General features: G+C 28.1%; 1 protein-coding gene and 1 pseudogene across 1 annotated transcript; both read right to left on the bottom strand.

Annotated features, from left to right (window-relative positions):
* Positions 1–9,011: 9,011 nt before the first annotated feature.
* LOC129300852 (beta-glucosidase 13-like) lies at positions 9,012–15,603 on the bottom strand. The gene is made up of 13 exons (XM_054939456.1): positions 15,529–15,603; positions 15,307–15,373; positions 14,076–14,134; positions 13,891–13,966; positions 13,669–13,746; positions 13,468–13,555; positions 12,630–12,885; positions 12,272–12,387; positions 11,950–12,164; positions 11,811–11,842; positions 11,184–11,286; positions 10,957–11,053; positions 9,012–9,274 (listed from the first exon to the last, which is right to left on the bottom strand). Exons 1-13 carry the CDS (start codon positions 15,601–15,603, stop codon positions 9,085–9,087), a joined length of 1,452 nt encoding a protein of 483 aa, XP_054795431.1. The 3' UTR covers positions 9,012–9,084.
* Positions 15,604–17,217: 1,614 nt separating this feature from the next.
* LOC129300851 (beta-glucosidase 24-like) lies at positions 17,218–19,116 on the bottom strand (annotated as a pseudogene).
* Positions 19,117–19,253: the final 137 nt, after the last annotated feature.

Genomic DNA, 19,253 nt, shown 5'->3' with positions numbered 1-19,253 from the left:
AAAAAGGAGGGAATATATATATATATATATATAATGAAAAGGAAGGGGAAAAGGTGTAATTAATTTAATCATGAAGTTATTTTGCTGTCCATTATATATATATATATATATAATGAAAAGGAAGGGGAAAAGGTGTAATTAATTTAATCATGAAGTTATTTTGCTGTCCAGCGAATTACAACACGTTATATTCTTCTTTGATATAAGTAGGTTGCATGTACGCCATTAGGGTTTACACACACACAACATATGGGACCTGACTTTAGGAATATATTCTATAAATTAAACATGCGTAAGGAATTGAGAGGATGATTATGATCTTACTATAATCGTTTAGTTAGGGAGGGAGGCATGTGACTTGATATATAATAATTTTTTTTTTTGTAATAATCAAGGATCAAGTTGCAAATACAATTTTCTTTCCCTTTTAGTATGTACATTTGAATTAGGCAAAATATGGCATATCGTTGTTGACACATTGAATTAAGTTGAAACCCGCCCAAATAATCTGTACATAATTATATCAAACTCATCATATTGAAAACCATACAAGTTATTGAACAAGTTAAAATAGTGGTTTAAACTTTAAATATTAGTGATTTAACCATTGTTGTATGAGGCTCAATTCGATTATAATTAAAATAATATAAGTTCATTCATGCCAAAAAAAATAATATTATTTTAACTAATATATGTATAAATATTATATATAACCATGAAAAACTATTGTCTAAATAAAAATGCATTAATCAAAATAGAAAATGAAATATTTGTATATAAATCACATATAATCCAACAGAAATGAGTTACTAAAATACAAATATATAACGGGCTGCTAATTTTTAAAATTCAAAATGATGTTGTATAAATAAGAGAAAAAGTTTATAAAATCCAACTCAATTGACTTGTTCACCACTCCATCTGTTTAAGACAACAAGGCTAAAATATATAAATTTTTTTAAATTTTAAAACAATTACATAGGACCCCTCTTATATTTAAAAATTTAAAATTAATTCTCTTAATCTTTAATTTTTTTTCAAAACTACCCACCATTAATTAAATCTATTATGTTATTATTAGAGTGTGCCATGTCAAGTCAAAAAAGCCACATAAAAATTTAAGCGGCATTTTGGGTAAGCAAATTATAGATGTATGAAAATTATATTATTTTTTAAAATATTTACTTTTGTATTAATTTTATCCATTTTTGTTGTTACCAATGGTGCATAGTTTTTTTAAAGGATAAATTCTTATTTATATAATTTTTTTCAATGACAGCTTTTAATTTTTTATTTGTTTGAATTAAAAAAATATTTTTTAATTGATAAATAATAATAAAATTATAGTTTTTTTCTTAAATTGTGTTAACTGTGAATAATGAGAATAAAGATCGCTCAATTAAAAAAAATAAGAGTATCATTATGGTGTTAAAAGTAAAAAATTATAATTTTGTTGCTCCTTTAAATTGTATTAAAAGATTAATAAAAATATTTTGGCAGAATGACAATTGAAGACCCTGTAAAGATATTAATGTAAAATAAAGACCTTTTAGTTGCAAATTCCTGATGTTTTAATTCTAAATTCCTAATAATTTAGTTGTAAAAGGTTGTTGATATTTTTCAAGGGTCCTTATTTGCCATTCTCCCTAATATTTTTTCCAATGTCATGTGCATGTGTATTTCATTAATTTGACATAACAAACTTTATTAATAACATAAAAAATTAATTGATGGTAGGGGCTTTGAAAAATAACATTAAAGGTAAGAAAAGTTAACTTTAAATATTTTAAGGTAAGGAGGGTCATATGCAATTATGTCAAAATTTAAAATTTTTTTATATATTTTGGCCTAACAATAATAATGATAGTAGGTTCACGTAACCAAGTATATTCTTTTTTTTTTTTGGGCCAAAACCAATTATTGTTAATTAATCGCCTTTCTTAAAGTTTATTTTTTCTTCATTCTTAACACAGGTGAGAATGTGATATTATTGGATAATGGATACCTAATTTGCTGGACTTACAATATATATCCTTTGGCCAATATAGATATATATGGGAAAACTTGAAGTATATATTATATGCGAGAAATTAAATATGAAATTATGAATATTGGAAGGCAAAGAGGTTGTTAGTTGATCAAATTCACGAGTGCTATAAGGTAGCAATAATTAATAAGCATCATACACTAATGAATATGCAAGCAAGTGGATTATTGATTAAAGAAATGAATAATCTCATATATAAATATATGTTGTGAAATAATTGTGATAATAATGAGGGATAGAGAATTAGGTTTGAGTGAGAAAATAATTTCTTGACGCATTTGCTTAGGTAGGTATGTAGGGTTGGAAGCATATGAAGAATTTCCGAATATTTATTGAATAATCCAAATAAATACTCAAATATGAGCCAGCGAGACATGCTATTTTAAATGAAATTATTATAATTAAACGCATTCAAATATGAGCTAACAAAACATGATATTTAAAATGAAATTAATTGCTATTTCAATTATTAAATAACTACTAATTTATTGATTTAGAAATTCCACACAACAATTCATCATGTTTCCAGACTTAGTTCTCCACCTTGACTTATGATTGCATGTAATTTCTTTAAAATGTTTACTTGGTGGCTTGTAACATAATTTTGATGGCAAAAAAATGTAATTAAATAGTAAATTGCTGAATCCCAAGATAGCATAACATCGGGAGAATTTGACTTTGAGTACAAGTGAAGGAAATAATGTATGTCCACCATTTCATGAATTTTGTGCACATGTACACAAAATATATTACTATAAAAATAATATTTACAATAAAACAATTTAAAAATTATGATTACTCTAGTAAAGCATGAGGAGAAAGAGAGAACGGATAAACAAAAAGAAGTGAAAAAAATTCTGCAAATTCAAAACTTTAACATTCGAGATTATGAATATTATTAAATATTGCCTCTGATTTCTTGGGTAAATTTGAAAAGAATTTTTCCTCATAAAATATTTGATGGGATATCAATTGTATTTTTATAATACTATTTATATTTAAAACTATTAATTATGGGATAAAATGTAATTTAAAATTAATTTTTTTAAAAATATAATTAGAAGTTTATTTTATTTTTAAATAAAATTAATAGTTTAAACCATATTTTCTTGACTCCTATAAACGAATTAGAAGTGCCTATAGAGGACAAGAGAATTATTGCAATATTTAAAAAAAAATACTTTCAAAATCTTGTAATAAGAATTTCAAATTTCCGATAATAATTTTTCAGTCTTGAAAAGTAAATACAATGTTCAATATTATGAGAATCACGAAAATAAATAAATAAGTAAGTGATAAGAAACAGTAAAAAAAGTCACGTCATCACATGCATGGAAGCAAGTTGCAATATAATTGGAAACAAAGAACTCTGAACATGTCAGAGCGGATTGGTATTCTGATTTATGAACTCAGAAGTTTGGTCCTATATTCTGGAAAATCAGGCATGTGACTGAAGATTATTTGACCGTTATGTACTCATGTTCATTAAAAATAAGAAGTTATATAAGATCTGTATCTTCTAAATTTGTGATTCTCTAGAAGTTATAAACAAGATTAAATGAATAATTAAACTTGTTTTAGCTTTGGATCGAGTCATAGTACAGATGAGTCCAATTAATCAATGACAGATTTTTATGCAAAAAAAAAAAGAAAAAAAGAAAAAAATGACATTGTTATGAATAATATGTGTTGGTTAAAAAAATGAACTGACAAACTGACATAAAAAATTGGTTACATTAAACTCTCATTTAATTCTTATCCAAAACTCACTAAATGGATTTGTACTCCCTTCAACCAACAAGCCATCAATCACATTCTTAGGCCCCTCAACATTTAAGACAGTTTGGAATACAATCAAAATAAATCATTTCAATTATAAAATATTTCCTCTATTTTAAATTATAAAATATTTTTACATAAAATTTATTATCTTAAAATATAAAAATTTTTAAAAATTAAAATTTTATTAAATAAATCTATTTTAATATTATCATTTTTTATCTAATATCAATTAAGTATAGATTTAAGGTTATTAAATAAAAAATATTTTTAAAAGTTTATATTTTTATTTTTAAAAAAATAAATTTTTTAAGTGTATTTAATAAAATTTATTATTATGTGAGATTTTATTTAAAAATATTTATAATTTAAGATAAAAGAGTATTATTTTAGAATTTGATTTATAATAATTGTTTGAAAAAAATGTGGAATAAGGCAAGGTGAAGACCAAGAAAGTCAATATTTGATGGTTAAACGCTAAGCTATAAATAAAAAGACTCAAATATTAATAGTTATAATTAAAAATGTTAAATTTATAGTGCAATTTGTGAAATTTTTAAATGACACTTAGATTTTTTTTTTTAGAAAGATCAATCTCATAGTTGTTAGCTATGGGAATACCTTAAAAAAACAAAAAAGTCAATATTGTTTTGGTTAAACCAAATATAATTATAGTTTATTTTTTGATACAAAAAAGTACCACAGATTAGCATCAGTATAATAAATTATTGCATACATATAAAGCGTTGTATCGTTATTTTTGTAAATATTGTTTGCATATATTTTATTTTTAAAAAATAATATAGAAATTAATTTCAAATGATTATAAAATGGTTTAATTTATTTGAATTCCCCTGAAATTTAAACTTGCACTCTTTAATCAGGGGAATGCCAATCATGAGTGGATTTTATAATAATAATAATAATAATAAATAATAATAATAATAATAAATAAATAAATAAATAAATAAATAAAAGGGAGGTTGATATGAGTGAAGAGTAAGCATGATTGGGATTGGCACAAGAGGATAAACATAGAGGGGTGGGTCACTTGGCTTGGCACTTTCTTATACACTTAGAGCCCACTCTTCCTCAATATTCCATGTCTTCCCCATGGACTTAAACAATTCAAGCCCAACTTTTGCAGGTCATAACATGTGTGTCTATATGCGTGTGTGTGTGTGTTTGGGTTACACCTTGTTGATTTTTATTTTCTGTGATCAAACAAAGTTATTAACGCTGTGATGGGACTAAACTATGTCTGCAAATTATGCACATCCTTTTTAGACTGAGACTTGATCTACACTTTTTGGAAGGAAAAGATTGGCCTTTATTAGTTGAGTTGAGGCAGAAGGATGACTATCTTGATTAAAAAAAAAAAAAAAAACACACACACACAGAGTCCAGGTTTAATTTCAAGCATCATATTTCCATTTTTATAAATTATTGTATAGAAATTACATCAAGAAAAAAATATTGTATAAAAATAAGGCCAAAGGCAAAGTATGCTTTCTTGAAAATTAATAGAATTAAACTCACAACCTTCCATGCAGGAATGAATGGCAGAGCCACATTGGGGTAAGGGTATAAATAAACCCCTCTCACTTTGAGAAAAATTTAAATTCAGTATATAAGTTTTAGTATTTTACATTTATACTCTAAAATTTTGAACTATTTATTTTAGATTTTACTATTTTGCACCTCTTGCCATTGAGTTTTAAAATTTTACACCCCTTTACTTATGGGTCCTACCTTTGCCATTGGTAATGAGCCTAATGTTATTAGACTGCAAGGTCATATAGGTGCAGGCTGCTCCCTCTGCAGAATCAAACTTGAAAAAATGTGAATAGATTGGTCCAAGCTAGCTAGGTTGTAATCGAGTATGCTATGATAGAGATGGAAATATAAAATTTGATTGAAATGGAAGAGAGGGCCAAATAATTGAGTAGGGGAAGAAGAGGATAAAAAGATTGCATGAAAAGAAAAGAAAGGGAAAGTGGGAAATGCATTGATTGAAGAGAGTAATGAATGAATTTGAGAGGAAGCTAAGGGTACAACATGTGAGGATTGTCCCTCTTCCATGTGCCTTCAATTACTTATAATTGCTTAGCTTCTCCTTCACACACATTCATCCCTTCTAGTTTTTCTCCCCGTAGAAGGACCTACATTTTCTCATTCTCTCCCCTACACACTTTTCTTTTCTCCATATATGCAGCAATCAATTCGATTTATTTTATTCACACAATTATTTTGATCTCTTCAAAGTTTGTGTACTTTTTCATGAAATAATATACATACCAATGTGAGTTGCCACAAATGGTTAAAGTGATTTTAGGACTAGACAAGGATTCAAAACTCACTCATGGGTGTGGGGTTTAAATTTTTTTAAAATGATCCTAAGTCTTACTTGGTAGGTCTATCTTATTAGAATGATCTCTTAATGTTTAAAAGATGCAAGTTGCATTATTGTAATTTGAATTAAATTGAGGGTAACCAATAAATGTGTCTAATTAATAATAATTTGATCTATAATTTACAAATTCATGAGATCAAATTTTACTACAAATGTAAAGACCTTATTGGTGGATGATTTTTAAATGTTTTTTGAGTTTAGAAACATACCTTGACCTTAATGAGTTTTTAAGATTCAACTCACATAATTTTTTTCTCTATCAAAAAAATAATTAAATCAAGGTCGTCTCCTCTTCATATAATGGGTTTGGATTCAAATTTTTTAAGATCATAAAAAGTCTTGCTCTATGAAATTCTTTATCATGAAGATATTTTTTTTGCATTGAACATCTGATATTCTATGCTTACCTCACATTGAGAAGAGGGGACTCTAATAAAGCTAGACTAATCTAAATTGAGTCAGGTCAAGACTCTTTTAAATAAAAACTCTACCACTAGCGTCATTGTATTCTCATTAAAGAGATTCTTTGACTAGATAGGTTAAGTAGCTACAATTTGAATAAAACAACTTACTATTTATTTTTGCAATAATCAATTGAGGATCGTCTTTTAATATATAAAGTGATAGTGATAAACCCTATTTCTATAAAGTACACGTACGCAGAAGTGAAATTCACTCATTTCTCGCATATTTCTTGTTGCTTATCGTGAATCTATAAAGTATTCATGTTATGTCTTGCACTAATACTTCATATAGTGAGAAAACCAGTTATCATTATATTTATTTTAACAAAAATATATTTAATTCTATTTCTTCGTATAACAGAATATCATCATCATCATCATCATCATTATAAATCTATGACCTGTGTTGCTTGTTTTAGACTTTGTGCAAAACATATGCTTATAAATTCATAGAATCCATTAATTTTTATAATTGAAGACCGCGCCTTAAATTTATAGAAAAATAAAATATTACTTCATATTTTTATTTATTTTTTAGCGTTTTTAGGTTCAAAAAGTTTTTTAAATTTGACAATCAAGATAAATAGCTAGGAACCCCCAAGCTAGAAAGAGGTAAAGTTCAGATGTTAGTTCCTTTTTGGGCTTCTACGTGGAGAGAGTCCCATGAAGCCCATTGTAGCCCAAAGTCTACAAATTAGATTACTGATCCAACTAAAAAATCTTGTCCGTTTACCAAAAATGAGTCAAGTCCATGTAACAATATCACCCATCATCATCAATATCACTATATATTCTTACCAAAAAAAGGAAATATCATTATATCTTAGCATATCCATGATTTTCCCGAAATTTTTACACTGTAATTAATTATTGATGCTAAAAATTTTTATTTTTTAAAAAAATTTAAAACCACTTATTATAACTTGATTGAAAAAAAAATATAAATTTGGCCAGTGTATGTAAGTATATATCTATAAAAAGTACATCAAATATAAAAGTTTAAATGCCTACTTTTTCCCTTTTCATTTTGGTAACACAAGATTTTAGAGATTTGTGTGCATATACCAATAGGCATGGAAATGATATTGAAAGCCTATTTTTTTTAATTATTGTTCGGAATAGTGGCTATCATAATATTATTTCTCTTTGGAGTAGTTATTATTTGTTATATTATCGCTCAGCATTTTGAAAAATTTAAAAGTATTATCACCTCTCATCCAAATAAATTTAAACCCTTTATACAAGAGACTATTATTATTAACGATGACTTTATGAATATTTTAAAAATATCTGTAATATATTTATTTAATATGACTGTATTCTTAGACTTAGATCCGACATATCAGGAATAGCTGATATAGCTCTTTTGACCAATTGAAGCAAGTGGCATTGTTGGACGGACAATTTAAAAGCAGTAAAACGAAATTCCTTTGTTATAAATTATAATTATATATGTTGCTCTTGTAGGTCAAAATTTCACAATCGCTTCCAGACACTGAACATTTCAATGTTGATAACTATACTTCATTGTTATTAGTATGTCAGGACCCCAAGTCAGGAGGTTTGAAATAATTAATAAAAAATTAATATTTTTTTAAAAAATAATAATTATATTAGGACTAAAATATATAATAACATAAATAGTTTTATCATTATTTTTATTTTTTAAAAAATAATATTGAACAAATTGATATGATTTTTTATTATAAATATGCTCTTCATATCTCATATAGATTATTGAAATATTATATATTTAATAAGTTTTTTAACCTAAATATTTTTTATTTAATTTAAAGGGTGCAAAATATCAAGAGTATGGAATAAAGTTATAAATTTTACATACCATTTATAATTTTCTCAAAGTGACCCCCTCAACTCAACATGACTCCACCATTGCTCTAGTCTCGTATATAAATTGCATTCTAGAAAAATTTATGGTTTTAAATATAAGTCACTTTCCAAGAGTTTGTGTAGTATTAATTATTTTATATCAAATATGCCTTTTTCCAATGAAATGATAAAAGTGTTTATTTTTTAAATTCATAGTATTCATTAGAAATAAAATATAAACAAAGCATTTTTAGGCAATTTCATTGACGTAACTAATTTTTTTTAGTTCATGTGGATTAGTTACAAGTGGGATGAAATATATAAGAAGTTTCATTTTTGAACTTTGAAGATATATACTATACTAGTGTGAATTTGGTGGAAGAAGAGTGAGATTTCGACCAAAAGGGAAAAAACCTCATCAATATTTAGTATATTATATTGCATAATATTGCTTTGTTATAACATGTTGTACATATTATTTTGCACATATATACACATATATAAATATAAATATAAGATTATGGTGTGTGTATTCATATTTATAAATTAATTTAGTGTTTGTCATGTGGATGGTTGTGAAGGAATTTTTTGAACCAGTGAGCAGACTTCTTGGGGGTCCTTTTGCGGGATTCATCTTCAAAGTCAACATGAACCATTCCGAAACGAACACTGTATCCATCCGACCATTCAAAGTTGTCCAATAATGCCCATTCAAAATATCCCTTCACGTTTACCCCATCCCTGCATTCATTCATATGTAGGAATATTTATAAATATTTATGAATTTATATTAATTAATTAATTCACATATATTAATCTTTATGATCTTATGTAAATCGTGATAGATGAACCACATGAGTAAGCCCAATAAATAGAGACCCAATTTACAATTCTATAACCACCAATTTTCTATCTCTTACTTGACTAGGTCAAGACTCAAAGATAATGTGAGACAATTAATTCATAATTTATTAAAACAGTTTGCTGATTTGGTCCATACAAGCTTATCAGTCGATGACCAAAATACAATACTTTTTCCACTTTCTTCATTATCTCTGAACTCTCTGTGAACTATAGAAATTTAGTGGTTTGTGTATTTGCCTATACTCGAAATAACTGAGGTGCCATAAATCCACAATTAGGCATGGATTCTTTAAACATGCACATCACTTTACTTGAATCTTATTTGATTTATATGAATTGAGATACTAAAGTTAATATTATATTCACATTATATACACACACCTAATTAATTTTTAGATAGAAGAGAAAATTTGCTCATATAAACTAAAAATTTAGAAAGGTCTAAAATTTTAAACTCATATTTTGCATAATATTTTTTTTAACTATTAAAAATAGTATAATTTAATTTCTATCGTTAACAAAAATTAACTTTGATTGTTAATTAACTAGAAAATGATATACAATAACATCAAAAATTACCCAAACAAAAAACAAAAAAATTATAGTAAAGGTCTAAAAAATACAGACAATCACTTTTAAAAAAATTAAATAAAATGATTAAGAAAATTTTATTGATTATTTTCTATAATTTTTGAAATTATTTTTTTATCAACTAATGGTCAAAGTTAGCTTTTATTTACATTAGGGACCAAATTATATTATTTTCAAAATTTAAAGGGAGAGATTATATGAAAAATGAGTTTAAGATTCTAGACGTTCCTTAACCTATGTTTTGGGGACGGATTCTACTTTTTCATTCTTAAGTTTTAAAAATATAATAATCAAACATGCTCATTTAAATGGCTAAATTATATATTTTAACTTCTCTCAAATTGCAAAGAACCCCCAAACTTTTTTACATTTAGGTAAATGACTATTCTATTGTTAATTTATCTATTATTTCACTGTGACAAGAGATTTACATGCACATGACAAAGTTTAGAAAAATGATCTACATGTAATTCAAAGTTAGAGAAGGGTTATTTGCATAAGAAATAAAAATTAACGGGATGTTTGGTGAAATAAAAATCACTCTTAGATTCCACGTAAGAAATCTAGATACAAAAAACTTTTATAATATCACAAAATTACTTTGAAGTTTCACATTCTTTATTGAAGTTGTTAATGACTACTGGATAATTGTTAATAGAGTTGTTTAATTGACAACTATTCAACAATAATTGACAATTTCAATAAATACCTTAGAATTTCAGAGTAATTTTGTGATTACACAGGAAATTTTTGTATTTAGATTACATGTGTGGGACTTAGTGAGATTTTTCCAATAAGTAATGTTAACTGGTTACTTATGATAAATTGAAAGTTTTAGGCGTTTTCTTTGCCAACTTTTAAAGATTGAAAGAGTTATTAATATATGAATTAAAATTCCAGGAAGTTTTGTATAATATAACTTTATTAATTAGTTCCATAATAAATTATATTGCAAGAAATAAACTTACTTTATGGCTCTGTGAACTTGAGCAAGATGACTCTTGATATAATTTATTCTCATGTGGTCATCAAGATCTACCTTACCTGTGTTAGCTTCATCAACTCCTGCAAATTTGATTCGTGATGAAATTAATAAAGAAAAATTAATTTTTTAAACCCAACCAAATAAGTAAAGCTACATTTTTAAAATTGTAATATTTGTATATCTCAGTGAAATTAAAATTAAATTACGTACCATTCTCTGTTATATAAATCACCGGATTGTTAAGCTTTTCCTTGGTATAGACCAGAAGCTCATGAAGTCCTTCAGGATATATGTATAGCCAACTTGAAGCTGCCTGTAAAATTTATCCTTTTTCAAATAAATTTCTTTTTGCCTTTAAATAAAATACTTATTAACAATTTGAAGCTCGGTATGTTCAGAGCCCTGCTTAATTTCTAATTTTGGAAACAATTTTTTATTTTAATTTTTTTCAAAAAACTTGAGTGGTTAGTTGTTTTAAAAATATCTATTTTTGAAAAATGTTTCGGCTTCTTATTTTTAAATACAAGAAAACATATAAATATCCTTTTTTCTCTTGTTTCTTGGAAGAAAAAAAGGCAAAAAAAATGCGTTCTTACTAATGATAAAAGTTGTAATTTTGATAACAATCAACATAGGGTAAGACGAAGCTATCTCGTCCTTTAAATTGTTTTTATTAATTAGCATTGCAAAACAAGCTTTTCTTTTAATTTATTCTGAAAAATAATTTTAAAAAATATATTACAGAACAATATTTAGAAAGGAAACAAAAAATGAGAACACAATCAAACATGTCCTAAATAATCTGAGTTTTTTTTTTTAATAATTAGGTGTATTTACCACTGGACCGATGGGGACTCCATTTTTCTCACCTGATAATCCAAAAAAAAAAGATGTTAAGTAAAGAAATTTATTGGTGAACATATATATTTAACTAATAACTAATAAATATGGAGGCTTAATTAATTAATTGGCTTACTTGTGACAGAAGCACAGGCATCAGAGAAAGCAGTGTGATTAACATTGGAGCAAGGAGTGTCAGCAGCATAACTAGAACTGTAATAGTTCAATCCAACGTAATCGTATGACCCTTTCACCATTTTTGATTCTTCCCCTGAAAATTTTGGCAATCTCTCCCCAACTCTCTTCACCATTTCTTCTGGGTATGATCCTGACTTCAGAGGCTCCAAATACCTTCATCATTCATTGTTTTTTTTAATGAATAATTAATTAATTAATTATATGATTAAGGGGCTAATTAAAACAACATTAACGAAATATTAATGAAGAATCAAACCTACCAGTCATATGTGAAAGCAAGGGCCCTTGATGCTGCATCTTTGTCTGCCTTAGAATCTGATATTGGAACTTGCCATCCACTGTTCAGCACTATTCCAATCTTTCCCTTTTGTGAACCCTACAAATTAAATTGCAATGTAATATGAATGATATACCACATTTTTTAGATTTTGTGCAATGCACAGAGTTAGAAGACTTGCTTTTATATATATATGCTATGGATTATATCAAATTGAAAGTCCTTTTTTAAAAAATAAAAGTATCAACGAATTGAAAATATATATTATGTTCGATTCACATATCATATGGTGCGTGACTCATGAATGAAATATATAACTATTTTGTTAGAATTGGTGTAACCTGGTACTTTTGTTTGTAGAGGGAGGCCGCTGCGGCATGAGCAAGGAGGAGATGGTGGGAGACAATGTAGGGCTCAGTGCTGGAATTGCCAGCAGTGCATTTAGGGGGAAGCCAACTGGAGCATCTTCCAGGTGCAAATATGCCATGTTCATACCCTTGTGTGCTGAATGTGAGTGGCTCATTTATGGTTGCCCACATCTTCACTTTCTCCCCAAATTCTTTGAAGCACACTTCTGCATACTCCTTGAAATCATTCCTACACCATCCCACATATATAGTTCACATTTCATTTAACTGATCTAGGCATTAGGTTAAGTTAGTTGTTCATGCACTTTTCAGTGTTCTATATTACTAAACTAAATTCGAATGACACCAAGTATTAAATGAGGAGAGCTTCTCTTAGCAAGATCTTTTCTTCTATTCACAAGACTTTGAACTTGAAACTTCAATTATCGGTTTTATCTCAGGTTGTTTTCAAATGGCCTAGCACTTTTGCATAGTCCTTAAAATCATTCTTATATGCCCCAACATATTTCACATATAATTTAATTGATCTAGGCATAGGTCAAGTTGTTCATGTACTTTTCATGTTCTTTTCAATATTCTATACTACTGAACTAGATTCGAGTCGCATCAGGCATTAAATGAGGAATGATTCTTCTTTTAATTAACAAGATTTTTCTCTTACATTCATGAGACTTGAACTCAAAACTTTAATTATTTGAAGGGTTTTAAGTCTCTTTCACTTAACTCAACTATTATCGATTTTATCTTAGGATGTTTTTACATTGCATGTGTTCGTGATGAAAGTGAAATTCAATAAATAATTAGTTCTTACACGATCTTAGGGCTTAGAAATCCACCATATTCATCTTCAAGGGATTGAGGAACATCCCAATGGAATAGAGTTGCAAGGGGCTCCAAACCTGTGTTTATAGCAATACCAAAATTAAACTAATGACACCTCATCATTAATCATACTTAGCTTGTGTTAAAATTTTCTCTTTAGTGTGTGTGAGAGAGAGAGAGAGAGAGAGACCATTTGATTTAATTTCATTGATAAGGTCATTGTAATATGCAATGCCTTCCTTGTTTACTCCTCCCTTTAGGTTTCCCCCTGACATGAATGTAACACAACTTCTGTAATTAGTTTTAATTTAATTTATCTAAAAATATAATGTTTTGATAAATATACAGAAACCGAGATTAGATAGTAATTAATAAATTTAAAATGATTACTTAAGTTCAGAATATTTCCCACCAGGTAGTATTCTGTTCCAGGAGATGGAGAATCTGTATGCGTTGAATCCTATGTCCTTCAATAACTTCACATCCTCCTGCAAAAGTGTTAATTAATTTCCTCAGTTTCTTATCATAATTGACAAATAATTAATTATATGAGATTAAGTTTTCATATTAATTAATGCAAGACAATTAATTAAGTACCTTGTAGTGGTGGTATGAATCATCAGCAATATCTCCAGTACTAGCGTTCTTTATCTTATCTGATGCAAGTCAACATGTCTTAATCTCAAAATTAATTAAATCATTATATATGCTAAGAACTTACTAATTCGTTTATATGGAAGTTTTAACTGAATTTGCAGGCAGTACATATTTATTCAAACTAAAACTCAAAGGAAATGATCTCAATTATCTCATATATATATATATTATATATATATATTTCATGATTTTATATCCTGGTTTGTTTTATGTGTTGGGTAATAGTTTACAAAAACGAAATAACAATCAACCTGGAAAAAAAATCTCTCTCTGCTGTGCTTCGATGATTTTTTGAGGAAATGAAAAAAACCATGTCCTAAAATTCTTCTAAAACAAATTATATGACAATGAAACACTCCATTTGACCATAATAAGACATTGATAATTATTTTACAGTTCTAAAGGAAATTAATTAAAACATTAATCTCTTAAAAAATTATACAGCTTTTCAATTATACCCTTAATAAACATCTTATATAAATGTTTTAAAAATTAAAATTAAAATTTTAATGCATTAATTTTTCAAAAGAGTAATAAATGAAATAGAAGTATAGTTAAAAAAATAATTATAAAAATTATTTAATACCTTATATTTTAAATTAAGTAGAACTTTTAAAAAATGTAAATGCCAATACAGCTATACTAAAGTCCAGAGGGATATTCATTAATGAATTGGCCTAGTTAATAATAATTTAATTAATAACTAATCCCGTTGCCAGTGGTGGAGCAACATGTAAGTGAGTGGAGTATGCCCCCTTACTTTGAGAAAAATATGCGTTAGGGTTATGAGCTTTTTTTTAATCTCTTATCTTGACATTTAAAACTTTAAACTCATTTGAATGTTAAATATCAATAAGTTAATTGTTCAATAATTCAAAACATAGAAATATTACAGTAAAGAATTTATAAAGTAGGTAATTTTTTTATCAATTTTTAATTATTATTATTATTTTTTCAAAATTGCCCCTTTTGATTCAAGATGCTGTCTCCACCAATATCTGCTATTGATATAAGAATTTCATTAATGAATGATTGATTTGTTAGTATTTTTATAAATATTTCTTGAACCTGGAGATATCCTTAACCCTGTAGCCTAAATTAACTTGCCTAAACTTTCTCATCATAAAAGAAAGCCAATGAGAAACACAGAAAAAGGTTTTTAATTAATTACTTGGCTGTTGAACGAAGGTGTCCCATATGCTAGGGGTTCTGCCTCCTTCCTTTGTAGCACCTTCAACCTTAATTCGCACAATAAATTAATTAATATTAATCTTCATTTCATTTAATTAATCCGTAGATGCAAACAATTATTAGGAATTAATAATGAACGAAACTGGTAAGCAGAAGTAGCAGCTCCGAATAAGAAATCCTCTGGAAAATCGCTACGTTTAACAGAAGTCTTGGATTCAACAACCGCAATAAAGAAGAAAAACAACAGAAGAAGAAGAAGAATGATCCCAGATTTCATATCTCTTAACAATTTGTTTCGTCAAAGGAAAAAAAATTAATCGATTTGTCGGATGCAAATGGAAATTTTATTTATAGTAATGTAATTATTGTTTGTGTGTTCAAGGGTTTGAGAAAAACTTGGGACTAGGAACCTACTTATCACCACATGGTCTTTTTTTTCTAAGTTTGAGTGTTTGTTTTAAAGGGAGACCGGTGTGATTTATTTAGATTTTCTTTGAATGATTTGGATTTTTTTCAATTTCTTAATTACAATTATTCTTATTTTTTATTACAATAAATTGAAAAAAGGTGGAGAGAGGTATGTGATATTCTTATTTAGATTTGCTTTAATTATTTGGATTTGGATATTCTCATTTCTTAATGTCTGAAAAGAAAACTGATACCATTGTCATAAACGGAAGCAAACCTCTGCAGACAAATGTCACGTAATAAGTTGAAATTCTTTTTTTTTGCAAGTGTCAAAAGGATTGAAGGCCCAAAAAAAACCACCAAATGGATAAACTGTTGTGGTTGTTTAATATGACATGATGATTAGCCCATGATATTCCTTTTTGTTTTTGGGCCAAAAGCCCATGACCTATATCATCAAGGGAAACTTGTAAGTAAAGACCTGCTAAAGTTTGTAATTGCAATTTAGGATCGTGTAATAGTGAAATTCAATGTAAAGATTATGGTCTTTCTTTGCAATTAAAAAAAAAAGAAAAATTAATCTGTTGATCCTTGAAGTTTTGATACAGTTAAAACTTGATCTTTTAATTATGACACGATATAACTTAATCTTTAACTTTTAACTCACATATAGCACAATTTCTAAATTTTTCATTATTTATAATATTATCCTTATCATCCATAACTCATTATGAGCTAGCAGAGTCATCCTACACAGCAAAAAATGTCAACATAACACCTGTTAAAAAAGTTTATAATATTATCCTTCTCTCTCTCCCCCCATTTAGCAATTTTTCAAGAGTGTTATATAGACATTTTTTTGCCATGTAGGATGACTTAGCTAACTCATAATGAGTTATGGATGATAAGGATAATATTATAAATGAATATATGTAAGTTAAAAGTTAGAGTACTTAATTGCATTAAGTCATAATTGAGGAACTGAATTTTAATTAAGTTAAAATTTTAAAGACTAAAATTAATTTTCTCTAAAAAAATTTGTCTCCGACTAAGATACCCTAATGTTTGGTTAGGAAATAACTGACAGACTTGAAAAAATTTTAGGTTCTAAACCTGTGATTTAGTCCAAGCATACTATTTTTCTTTTTAATTTTCATGTCGCTTCTAATGAGGACATTGGAATTGGGTGAAAATTTCTTAATACTTACCTAGAAAATAACACTAACTAGCTTGAAAAATATTTAACTTGACTTGTTAATTAGTCTCAGTGTCCCAATTTTGTAACATTGTAAGAAAAAGAAAGAAAGAAATAACATAATCTCTGAAGCATCCATTAGACTGATAAACTCATAATCATATAAAATTCAATTTTTTTTTGGGTCCTTTGACCCATGGAAACCCAAAGCAAGCTTAATTTAACATTCATGTTTGACAAACAAAAGTTAACTCAACACTAGTTTTATTTTCAGTGACAATTTATGAAAAAGACTGTGATCAAGCAATTGAGCCCTCAAGTTATTTCTCTTTTGCAGCAATTTCCTTCAGTAGTGATGAGGATCATTCCATTGATGGAGAAAAGTTTTGAACCACCAAGCTGATCGTTTATGATATCTTTTCAATCCATTCTTGAAATCCACAAAAATTAGTCCAAATCGAACAGTGTATCCATCAATCCACTCAAAATTGTCAAGCAAGGACCACATAAAGTAGCCCTTAACCTTCACCCCATTCCTACAAAATCCAAATAAATCTCCAGAACTTGTGTATGTTGAATCCTTAGATTTGGAACCTTCACAACTAAAATGCACATCTCTGCAAAAGAACTTACCTCATGGCCCTTTGGATATAGAGAAGGTGATGACTGACATAATCTATTCTAATCTTATCATCAAGTGACTTTCTACCATCATTAATTTCATCATCAACTCCTGCAAATGTTTGAAGAAATATGGATTATGAAGAAGAGAGCAAGCAATATGATTATGACATTTTTAAGATTCCATGAAGTTGAATTGGTTACCATTTTCTGTTATGTAAATGACTGGATTGTTAAATTTCTCCTTAATGTATTGTAATAGATATTGAATTCCTGGTGGATAGATGTAGAGCCATTGGGAACCAGCCTGCAATGTTACGTAGCAAAATTTCCTTTGCATCAGTAATTTGACGGAATTAATCCTTTAAGGTTAGCAAGTGAATACCAACCCAAATACTAGGCGGTTCAAAACCTAAGGTTTGGGCTAAGAAAACTAACATGCAGCTCAAGTGATGATTGTAAAGGTCGGAGGGAAATTGAGGGCGCATGTGGTCCCCACTGGGAAACCAAACATGCATTTAGACACTAAGGAGATTCGTTAGGATCAATGTGAGACTTCTTCATTGTCTGTCTGTACTTGATCCTAATAATGATTATTAATGAGTATTTCTTTAGAAGTGTTTTCAACTTTTTATCGCAGAATAGCTTTTCGTTTTAAGGAGAAATTATAATTCTTATTTCCCTCTTACGATGAAAAAAAATTTTTTCTTCTGGATTTTAAAACTGATTTTGTCTTAAATAAATACACACAAAAACTTAAAACAAAAAACGTCTTTTATGTAGTTTTTTCTTCTTTTTCACAGCTAAGTCAATAGGTTCCCCCTGTCAATCACTTGAGCATCTAAAATCAGAGAGAAGGAAGTACCTTTGGACCAATGAGAAGTCCATTTCTCTCAGCTGATGGAACAGAAGAAATGAAAAGTAAGCAAATACACATATTAAGACCAAAGAAAAATAAAAAAGCAACTGACTAGAGATTTGGACAGACTAAAAACAAAAGGTCAGCAAATGTACAAGACAAACTTGGGAAAAGTGAAGAATGAAAGTATGCATAAGATCTTGTATTTGTGTAGCTTACGGGTAGCATTTATGCAGGCATCTGTCACGAAGTTTGATTTTCTCTTGGCAAGGAGCACTGGATACATAATATGTTGTGTAATAATTCAACCCTATAAAATCAAAGGACCCTTTAACTAGCAAGGATTGCCCATTTGAAAATTTTGGCAAACGTTCGCCCACATTGCTAACCATTACTGCTGGGTAATTTCCAGAGTTCAGCGGTTCCATGAACCTTGCGAAGCATGAAAGGATCAAAGTGAGGACCTTGCTAATATAAGGCATTGTCAATATCTCAGCACGACTTTAAGACATAAGAAAAAACTATTAGGTATGAAGAACTGTTAAGAAGCTTTACTGCCAGAAATTGTGCTAGCACAGAAGTTTAAACTGATGAAGCATTTTCACATATGAGATACACTTACCAGTCATACATGAAAGCTAAGGCCCGAGATGCTGCATCTTTGTCAGCATTTGATTGGGATGTTGGAATAAACCAGAGGGAATTTAGAGCTACCCAATTTGACCCTTTGAGAAATCCATTGTATGCAAAGATCATGACAGTCAAATTTGAAACAAATACAATTTAAGTGCTTCTGAGTTCAAATAATGTTGAAAAATAATTTTTCAGAAACCTGGTACTTCTC

This window comes from Prosopis cineraria, unplaced genomic scaffold (assembly GCF_029017545.1).
Source record: "Prosopis cineraria cultivar Desert tree isolate PC_DT_omini unplaced genomic scaffold, ASM2901754v1 PC1776, whole genome shotgun sequence".
In the NCBI taxonomy this organism is placed as follows: domain Eukaryota; kingdom Viridiplantae; phylum Streptophyta; class Magnoliopsida; order Fabales; family Fabaceae; genus Prosopis; species Prosopis cineraria.
The sequence above is the reverse complement of the archived record's forward strand: the minus strand, read 5'-3'. Positions and strand labels throughout refer to the sequence as shown.